General features: G+C 47.8%; 1 protein-coding gene across 1 annotated transcript in view; it reads left to right on the top strand.

Annotated features, from left to right (window-relative positions):
• The first annotated feature begins 242 nt into the window (after nucleotides 1-242).
• The window catches only part of LOC122372205 (collagen alpha-1(III) chain-like), a 31271-nt gene continuing 21113 nt past the window's right edge, over nucleotides 243-10400 (top strand). The window contains exons 1-10 of the mRNA XM_043349117.1: nucleotides 243-331; nucleotides 521-860; nucleotides 1662-1775; nucleotides 2133-2165; nucleotides 2592-2621; nucleotides 4027-4069; nucleotides 4438-4577; nucleotides 4863-6458; nucleotides 6687-6808; nucleotides 7255-7409. Of these exons, the coding sequence (XP_043205052.1) occupies nucleotides 636-860; nucleotides 1662-1775; nucleotides 2133-2165; nucleotides 2592-2621; nucleotides 4027-4069; nucleotides 4438-4577; nucleotides 4863-6458; nucleotides 6687-6808; nucleotides 7255-7409 (2458 nt within the window). The 5' untranslated portion in view covers nucleotides 243-331; nucleotides 521-635. The remainder of the gene's footprint in view (nucleotides 332-520; nucleotides 861-1661; nucleotides 1776-2132; nucleotides 2166-2591; nucleotides 2622-4026; nucleotides 4070-4437; nucleotides 4578-4862; nucleotides 6459-6686; nucleotides 6809-7254; nucleotides 7410-10400) is intronic.

The raw sequence follows: 10400 nt of genomic DNA, 5'->3' as shown, positions 1-10400 counted from the left end.
ACTATTTTCTATGGAAAGGGATTGCGGATGAACATTGTATCAGGAGCACATCCAGGCAAAGAATACGGTCGGGCAAAACGTGGTTTTTAGGTGATAATTTATGGTTATCTATCTTATGATCCGTTATGTTATTTAAACGAGATTCGTTTCGCAAGTATTATTCGGATATTTTATCCATTTGAAATGAAAAGAAGCTTGTATACCGCCTGTCTCAGTTCACATTTGTGTCGCCGGGCTGCTTCCGCCATTAAACTAAAGCAAAACAAAATGCGTGGACTTTGTTGGGATGTTGATTCAGCGTGTGATATTTTCGAAAAATAATATTGATAGGGTGAGGCTGATATGCTTGTATTTATATGTGGTGTAAAATCATTCTCATCTTTTCTTATGTGTTCTGTTAGATGAAGGTGTTCTCATGGTTTTGGTGTTGTCTGCAGCGGCCATTTAGGCACCTTGACATAAACAGAAAACTCATTGCCTTGGAAAATTAATTTGAATTGGTGCTTTTCCTCTTCCACAGCTGACCGCGAAGGGACGGAGGTGACTTTCTAATCATGTGTTTGGAACTTCGCGTAGTATGATATTGAACTTTGCCCCATCGCTTTCGGGCTTATGAGTCCATATACTCAAGTGTGATGGACCGAGACAGGCAAAGAAACAGAAGAAGGGCACGGGCCCAAAAGCTGAAGGAAGTTGGAGTGAAAGATGTTGATAATGGAAATGAGACGGGGGATGATATATTGGAACCAAGACCAGCAAGGCCTCCCAACAGGAAGCGAAAGTTAAAAGAACCTCTCTTCGAAGAAGATATTATTGATGGTTTTGCTATTTATTCATTCAAAGCATATAGTGACATTGAGGTAAGCTTCCTTACCACCTGTTCTTTCATTTATTTTTTTTTTAATTGTTAAGTGACATTTCCAGTACCTATAGTCTGACAAACCTAAGAAATAATGGAGTCAAAGCACCTGAATCACTTTGCACATGTTTTGGTCACTTGAAATGTATGGTTGGAAGAAATTTTTGTGAAAAGTTGTGACAGAAAATATGCTCTCACAATATAAATGCACATGCATCAATGGCTGCAGCAGGCTATAGTATGTTTTGGGGCTGTTAAAACCCATTCTTTCTTAGGTTTGCCAGACTACAGTACATGTCAAGTGTTCATTAACAATCATGTCCATTTTTTAATTATTGAGTGACATTTCCATACCTTTACTGTGATATAGGTATTTGAGCAGATAAGCCATGCTATCTGCTCACATGCCTATATCAAGCCATAGTGGCTCCTACTTGCATCCAAATGACTCCCATCCCTTGTCTGTTCAGTCAGTGCTTGTTCTAGGCTTGTTCTTTCTTGCCTTTAATAAGAGGTCTAGCATAATTTACCAACAATAACATACCTTTACTGTGAATTAGTAATTTGTTAGTCAGTGCAATGTAACTGAAAAGGTGTCCATTTTTATCTATTCATTTTACTGAGCTACCTGCTGAATCTTTAGCATTCATAATATTGTGAAGTAATTGCTACTCCTCAATTTTGACAATTCATTTGATTATTGGGAATAGTTATTTAAGATGTTTAAAAGTACCAGCCTACTAGATGTTCCTTCAGATTGATGATGTTCACATGTTTTCATGGTACCTCTGCACCCTTTTAGAGAGCTGTGAAGTTGGCTGAGAAGAAGGGGTTCAAGACCTTAGATCCCTTACTCTCAACTCAAGAGAATTCAGTCAGTGCAAAGAAAAGAAAGCACCATGATGATCACACTCAGGTACTCTTTGCATTGCATGACAATGAACACCTTAAGTCATAAATGATGCTGTGATTCATCTTTTTTAAAGAATTAGATTATAACTTTTCCTGTTGTTTCACATAATCACTGTTAATTATTGCTTGTTCTAGGCTTGACTGTTTCACATTCCCACATTCTAGATTATTACAATTAGCATTTGAAGGTAATTTGTTACCACATGGTGTAATTATGTCTTTCAAGGCATCTGTTATTTAGTCTAATTCCAATTAGTACATCACAATTCAATAAAGATCAGCATAAGGCAGATTTCAGCTATTCTGCCATATATATCTGCCATGCTGGCTTACCATAATTGATTTGTTGTTTATTTTTCAGGATCCTGGTGCTAGTTCTGGAGATGGGTATTTTGTAAGTTTTATTTTTGACATCACTACCCAAGTGTTGTCAAGTTATTTGTAGCAAATTGCATGGATATCAGAGTTTGCTAAAACATAATGTGATATTATCATTCCCATTCAATCAAATATTTAAGATTTTTTTTTTATAAAGGATTAATTTTTGAATTGTTGCCTTCCTATTTTTAGTTTTTACCTGGCATTCTTTAGTGTGACCACAAGTACTGCGATATCAAAATATATAAAACCATATTTTTCTCTTTAACCTTTTTCTTGCCTTTAATAAGAGGTCTAGCATAATTTACCAATAATAACATACCTTTACCAATAATTATGTGTGCAAGGCTCATAGACCATGGTTTGTGATGACTAAAGCTAAAGCAAGACAATACTTAACTGTTCCTAATGTTTACTAATCTATAATTTCTCTGGTTTTCAGTGTGATCATAGTGCAAGTGATGATGGCAAGGTAAGAATACCCACCTTTTTGGATCCATATGTGCTCAGCTATAGCATCTGTTGAAAGTCGCTGATTAAAACTTCAAATTCGTTGCTTTTTGTACCTATTGAAAACATCACAAAGCTGTTTAATTATTTGTCATATGCAAGGTTGAAAAATTTTACTTCGATTTTTTTTTATCACATCTGTGGAACATATTGGAACTTACTATACTGCATCTACCCAACTTACTTTTAATTGGCCAGCCTTAAGTTTGACTTGAAAGGCTTGTCATCTTAACCCTTGCCCGTATTGGTGTTTTTCCAGCCGCGAACGTATAGGGGGGGGGGGGAGGGGGTCCGTTGGACCCCCCTTGCCGTTTCGCCCCTGATTGAGCTAGAGCTTCGCGGAAAAAACGAGCGTGCTGCCCGTGACGAGAGAAAGCCGATGATACCCAATTTTAAGGTCCTAGGTCATTGGTTGACCTTGCAGGTCAGGTCAATGATCCCAAAGGCGGGAAAATCGGGACCTGTTAGAACGTCGTAAAGTGTGGCTGCTATGGGGTTTTTCGGGGTGCTGATCACGAATATCATGTTAGTTTTGAATACAGATGATGTCTTCATATATTTAGGCCAGGTCAGGTCAGGTCAGGTCAGGTCAACCAGTAAGGGTATTCGTAGTAGGTGGCAACCGCCTCTGACAGCTTCGTAACATGCTACGAAGGCACCAAAACTACTTCGTAAATGTTCATATGGTTGCTAAATTCGAATTCAGCTCCAAAAACTGGCCTAGAAACATGTAAAACTCGAAAAAGTGAACCGAGGTCATCAAAGGTCAATGACCTGACCTGACCTTCAGGTGACCTTGACACCCACCCTAATGCATGGGGGCAGCATCATATCACATGTTTGAATGCTTGAAACCACGAAAAGACTGCAAACGCGCGGCTAATGCGAGCCGACATACGCCGAATCGCGATTCCAGCAAAACATGGTCTCGAAAAGTAGGTCACAGCCCACAGGTCAAAGGTCATTTGGGTCAGGGTCATGAAATTTTCAGGGTAGGTGTGAAATTGATGAACGCGAGGGTACTGAAAGTTTCGTCGCGATCGGCCGCTTTTTACGCGAGTTATTCGCGAAAAACTATGGGGGGGGTCCGTTCGACCCCCCCCCCCACTATACGGGCGAGGGTTAAGATAACTAGTCAACATTTAGCATTCTTTAGAAACTATGAACTCTTGATCAGAATATGGTGCACCAAATCTCAGGTATCTACTCAGGGTGTCAGAGGAAGCATTTTGCCTAGCTATAGTGAAGGATTGAAGTTTTTCAGCCTGTAGCACTTCAAATAGCAAAAAGTTACTCAGAAAAATTATTTGACCAAGTTATTTGGTGGAAATGCATCCTGTCTTCATGTTCGTTTGCTGATATTTCAGATCTCAGATGCTGGTTCAGAGATCTTCCACTCAGTCAGCAAGCGTAAGTGTTCAAATGCCTGCTGTTCTGACTTTTCTTGTTATATGCTTCCTTATGACTTCCACTAATTCCTTTTATATTGCTCAAAACATTAATTTAGGTATCATTGTTTAATCATTCATTCATTGAATTTCAGTCATTTAATCATTCATTTAATCATTCATTGAATTGTGCTAACATGGTGAATGTTACCATGAGACTGTCTCAACTTTTGTGTTTCTCTTCTCTGCTCCAGTAAATGCTGACACATTCATTTCAGTGACCAGTGTTTGATTAATTTCGCTTCAAGTCATGATCAGACTGAGTTGCTCGATCACCCAGCTGCTCTTCTCAGACTAGGATGACCACACCGTTGTTTCCGTTCCCTTCAGGAGAGCCACCGGGACCGGTGGCGGCGACTGCAGCCTCCGTGATGACCAATGGCTCCGCCGGACCGTCTCCGATCACGATCAAGGATGAACCCGCCGGTGAAGGCCCTCCGACTCCTGCCCAGCCGCACACCAGCCGACAGGTAACGCTCAAACATATTCTTGCTGGCCTGAATTTAGTCACACTAGGTGTTTGCGTGATGTCTTTGTTTCTAGTTTGACGTTTATTAAACCCTTTTCATCTCAATATTCTTACAACTGCTCTGGCATTTGAAGTTACATTGCGTAAGGCCGAGTTTTAGCCAGCTAAGCACTGCTACGTGCACCCACCTTCAATCGTCACTGATGTCTAGAAAATTGTTTATTTTATTTTTGAGTAGTTCTCGAGTTGATTAAGGACGTGCTCACAACGTACTGTTTGCCGGCAGGATACCGGTACCGGTGCGGGCGGCTCCGAGTTGGTGTCCCGCGGGTTCCTGCCGCACCCGGGCCTGATGGACCAGCCAGGCCTCCACGCCGGTCCCGCCGGCCGGCCCGAGCAGCCGCCGGCGCTGGCCACCGCGGCCAGCCAGCCGAGCCAGACGCCGGCGACCGGGGGCCACTCGAGCCGACACCCGGCCGCCGGCGGCCCGCCGCGCCACCAGCAGGCGGCCAGGAGCCAGCCGGACCCGGCGGCGGCCGGGTCGGGCCGGCCGGGCCGCGACATGAGACCGGCGTCCGCCGAGGCCAGCCGGGCCGGCGAGGGTAGCGCCCAGCAGTCGATGGCCGCACACCGGGACGGCTCGTCCCGGCCGGCAGGCCGCCCCTCCGCCAGCCGACCCCCGAGCTCGCTCGGCCACCCCGCTCTCTCCATGTACCCAGGTCTGACCAGCCACCCGGCCCTAGTAAGCCATCCCAGTCTGATGAGCCACCCCGGCCTTACCAGTCACCCAGGCCTCGTGGGATACCCAGGCCTGACGGGCCACCCTGGACTAGCTGGCCATATGGGCTTATCTGCTCACATACCTATATCAAGCCATAGTGGCTCCTACTTGCATCCAAATGACTCCCATCCCTTGTCTGGTAGACACCCCAGCTCAAGTTCTGCTGTCCCCAGCCACTCGAGCTCCTACTCAGCAATGGCCAAGCATCCGTCTTTGCAGACGAGCAAGTACCCTGGTACAACTGTCAGTCAGTATCTTACCTCAGCAAGTAGCTTGTCAGGCTCCAGACCGGGACTGAGCTACTCGAGTCCCGTCTCCAGTGCAGCAGGCTTTCCCAGCCCATATCCTGACTTATTAGGCAGTCACCCTGGCCCGGTGTTTGGCCTGCCCGGCTTCTCGGGCGGCCATCCGGCGCTGGCCGGTCTTCCCGGCGCTCATATGGCCCCTACCAGTCGGCTGAGTCCGTACCCGTCGGCGACGAGCAGCTCCAGCCCGCTGTCTGCCCTGTCGGGTCTGGCGGGCCACCACCCCGGCCCGTACCCGGGCAGGACCAGCGAGCCGGCGGCCCACCCGGGCAGACAGTCGGCGCAGAGCGGCCGCCCCAGTCCGCACCCCAGTCCGCGCCCCGGCTCCCGGCCCAGTCCCCACCCCAGTCCCCGGCCGGGCCAGCAGCCCGGGCCGCGGCCGCCCCCTGCGAACCACACCAGTCCGCGGCCGCCGTCGGCCGGCCACCCCAGCCACCTGGGACAGCCCATACGGCTCCCGCACCCGTCAACCGTCGACTACTCGGCGCACCCTGCCTACAAGGGCCACCCGGGCCATCATCCGGCCCACCCGCCCCCGCCGGACCATCTCCGGTATCCGGGTCATCCCATCCATTCCAGCGGTGGGGGCCAGGTCAGCCAGCCGAGTCAGACCCCGGCGGAGGGCGCGCGTCCGACCGTCTCGAGCGGCCACCCGGCGCCGCCGCCACCTCCGGCCGCCCCGCCTCGGCTCAAGTTCGGCATCTCGGACCTGGTGGCCACACCGTCACCGCCGGCCACCAGTCTGGCGAATGGCGGCGGCTCGCCGGCGCCGCCCCCTGCCGGATCCAGACGACAGGTACGTTCGGGATGATCAGCTGTGGAGCGCCTGCTGGTGCGAGTGGTGGTCTGCAATGACTAGTCTGTATTCTGTAGTTTGTATAGCTGGTGGATTGAAGATGTTCAATGTCCACGGAAAACTGCAGGGACGTCTTTTGTGTTTTGCACCGACACCGAAATTATCACTGATTTATCCTGGAACACCATTCGGTACTAATCACCACCGTCTGTTTCCCGGCATCCACAGGCGGTCAGTTACAGCCCGGCGTCTCTGTCGGCTCGTCACAGCCCGGCGGCGCGACTCAGTCAGTCTCCGGCTTCGGTGTCGAGTCGGGCCAGCCCGCTGCCCGACCGGCTCCAGTCCCTCAGGTGAGCGACGACGTTGGGTTTAGGACAAACAGTGGGACAAACCGGGCCACAATGATAATGACGAGGAGGGTCTGTAGTCGGGTATGACGAGCCTCAGGTGGTGCAATGAATAGTTCTTAGTTTCACGATGTAACCGTAATTGGGTTGTTCTGCAGCGTATGACAAGCATGGTGTATGATGTTAAGAATAATTCGGATAGGCAATAATCTCCGCTCGACTTGTGTGTTAATGTTTGTCTCGCTATTTTCCTACTGCATCTCGGCGTAGAAGCTGTCTCTGCATCCGAACTGTTGCTTCAAACTGTGTAGTGTGTAGCACATCCATGCCTATATCGTGCCCTAGTCCTGTGTGTTGGAATGCCGTTGCTGAGTGTTGTGTGTTGTTTTGTTGCGTGGCCTGTGTCCCAATCCATACTGTCGCCGCTGACCAGTTGTATCTGCCGACAGCTCGGCGGCGCCGTCTGCCAGGCCCGGGCCGCACTCCGGGCTCGGAGTCAGCCCCCTGCCGGCCGCCCACGGCCGAGGGCCGCCGCCCGCCGCCGCCGCTGCCGCCGCGCCGCCCCCGCCCGTCGGACTCGCACCCGAGTCGGCACCACCAGCCAGTAAGTGGCCATCAACGCCGGGAACTGATCGTCTTCCTTACATTTGTCTGAGGCGTTCTAATCATCGCCGTCATATCTGTCGTCATATCATAACTATCGAAATGTTGAAATCGGGGATGCGTGAATGATAATGCTCAAATTTAACTTCTAAGAAAACGTTTATGACAGTGCTAGATAATATGTTTGGACGACGTCAATTATGGTACGTAACAGTAATTTAAGAAGTTTTCTGCTTTTTTAGATGATAATTGAAGAATTCTTCTCATTCCTATGGAATTGAGGTGAAATAGGTGAAATTGTGGTGTCCAAATTGGAGACGTGGTCTCTTGCTTTCTAGCCATATAACATTTTGAAAAAAAGAACCATTTCTGGAGAGGAACTGGGAATTTGCAATTCATCATTCAAATCGTAGATATGTACATCGCTGGTGTTTGATTTTCATGTCCTCTTTAAAATCACATAGGCAATGAGATACTGTGGGGAACAAACTCTTTTGAAGTTGTAGTTATCAGTATGATGCTGTGAGCTTCTCATTCGCTTTGTGATGTCAGGCGCGGATATCTCCATGTAACGTACCACTTCGCTGTATGCTATGTTACTTTTTTATATCATAAATGAGTTACCAGTATAACGCCTTTTGGGGCGACTAACGGAGCGAGCGAGAGGGTGAGTCTTGCACGTGCGAAATTTCGAGGGCGTACCTCCAGCTGACTTGTGCACGGCACCCTACTAACTGGTCTCTAGCGATGTGCCAAATTTGAGCACAATCGGCCCAGCCGTTCTCGAGATCTGGAAGCGGCACCCTGCACGTGCGCACGTGCAAAATGGGTCCCAACTGACTTGTGCACGGCACCCTACTAACCGGTCCCTAACCATGTACCAAATTTGAGCGCCATCGGTCCAGCCGTTCTCGAGATCTGGAATCGACCCCTGCACGTGCGCACGTGCAGCAGCACCCCAACTGTGGCACATGGATATGCATTGCCTAGTGGGTGCCTACCTACATGCCAACTTTCAGCGCAATCGGCCAAGTAGTTACCGAGATATTGCAACAATTACAAAAGTGACACCTCTTCGTTTTGCACGTGGCACGTGCATAAGGGGTCACCCACATGCATCGGGAATAGTCCAGTACTTGGTAGAAGGAATGAAGCTACCCTACAAAAATTACCGCGTGTAAATCGGTCAAGTGGTTGCTGAGATATAAGCGTCGCAAAAGCGTGACCACGGCCGGCCGGCCGGCCGGCCGGCCGGCCGCTCATACTCAGAAATTTCCGTTAATCTAAGGAAAGACTACGCTCGCTTCGCTCGCTCCGTAACCAGCGGTTTGCAGTGCAGGTGGTCATTTTTCTATGCCTAAACAGCGTTGTGAACCTGAATTTGACAGTTGTTTCAACGGGATTGCAGAGTTTCATTGAACGACCACAATGGTTTCACATATAGTGTATTTCTGGTTGAATGTGCGATCTCGTCACGCTCATTGCAGTAGCTCTGACAATTTCAGTTCACTTTGCTAACTGCCGGGATGACCGCTGCCAGTAGAGTAGGGGCGGCGCCGCAGTCATATGTCCTCTGTCCCCGGCTGGGGCGCCGTGCAACCTATTTGTGGAAACATTATGTAACCTTTCCTCTTTCCATTCAGCTGAACTAGAACCCTAGCCATTGTTTATTTTTATGCATTGTGCTTCTGTATATTTGGTTTATGCATTTCTGCCGTGCAAAGGCAAAAACGCATATCTAACATTTTTCTGTCAGCACAAAATTTTACACAGGGGCGAGTTTTGTGTTTTTCGGTCATTGTGGCCTTCCATTGACCAGAAGCGCAGCAATGTATATGTTACAGGGAGTATACGATTTCAGTTAGTTTGCAACGACCCTAGGGTGGTTGTAACCTCCCTGAACGATCAGTTTGTTTGCAACGACCCTAGGGACGTTACAAAATAACTGCTCGTTCCGGGACGTTGTAACGAAACTAGGGTCGTTGCAACCTCCCTATTTAGAATGCAACGAACCTAGGGTTGTTACAAAATAACTAGGGAGTTTAAGAATTCATCGAGTCTCGTTTCACAGGAGGGCCGTCAACAATCTTGTCCAATGAAAATCTTGTTCAATCTAGTTCAGTTTAAAAGAAAAGGAGAACAAAAGTTGAACATTCAGCTCAGGAGTGTATGTGGTGCCCGGGACAAAGCACGTAACTGTGATAATTTTGGCTGCATTACCTATATCGCTTACATGTAGAAAATAAAGTTACTGGGGTATAGGTGTGATGGATATCCGTCGCTATCCGTGTGCGGGTTATCCCTCACCTCACACTTCTAGGGGTGCGGGTCGGATAAAACCTCTCGTTTTTTTCGCGATTATCTCGCGCCAATAGCGGCCAATCGTGACGAAACTTTGAGTGTCCTCGAACTTATCTACGTTACTGGTTACACATTCCCTATACAGTTTATGATCCAAAAACCAATGACCTTTGACCTTTGGTCTGATTTCTGAGACCATGGTAGACCGAAATGATTTGCCGTTTATGTTAGCGCACATAAAATTGCATTTCCAGACTTCTATTGTGATTGCATATAAACGTGCAAACATGTGAACTGATGGTTGTCCCATGCATCATGATGGGTTTCAAGTTGACTTGTCAGTTGTCGTCCAGGTCAAGGTCATTGACGTTTTTTGACTTCGGGTGACTGTTTCAAATTTTACGATTTTAAGGGCTTTGTTTTAGCTTATTTCGAATCCAGCATTCCTTGAGACATTTGAGAAGTACGTATAGTTGTGGTGCCAATGCAACTTGCTACGAAGCTGTCGCTGGTGGTTTAGTAAGTCAATTGAGAAAAATGAAAACTGCTTTTCTGGCGCCGGGAACGATCTCAAACTGTATCAAGCACACGGATCGTGATTTCATGCACTCCTTGCAAGGCAAGATGCTTCAATTTTGCATTGCTGACGTTGCGTGACGTTATTTATGACGTCACTAGGATCATACGAGTT

This window comes from Amphibalanus amphitrite, unplaced genomic scaffold (assembly GCF_019059575.1).
Source record: "Amphibalanus amphitrite isolate SeventyFive unplaced genomic scaffold, NRLGWU_Aamphi_draft 001329F_arrow, whole genome shotgun sequence".
NCBI lineage: Eukaryota > Metazoa > Arthropoda > Thecostraca > Balanomorpha > Balanidae > Amphibalanus > Amphibalanus amphitrite.
This window is presented reverse-complemented; position numbering and strand designations above follow the sequence as displayed.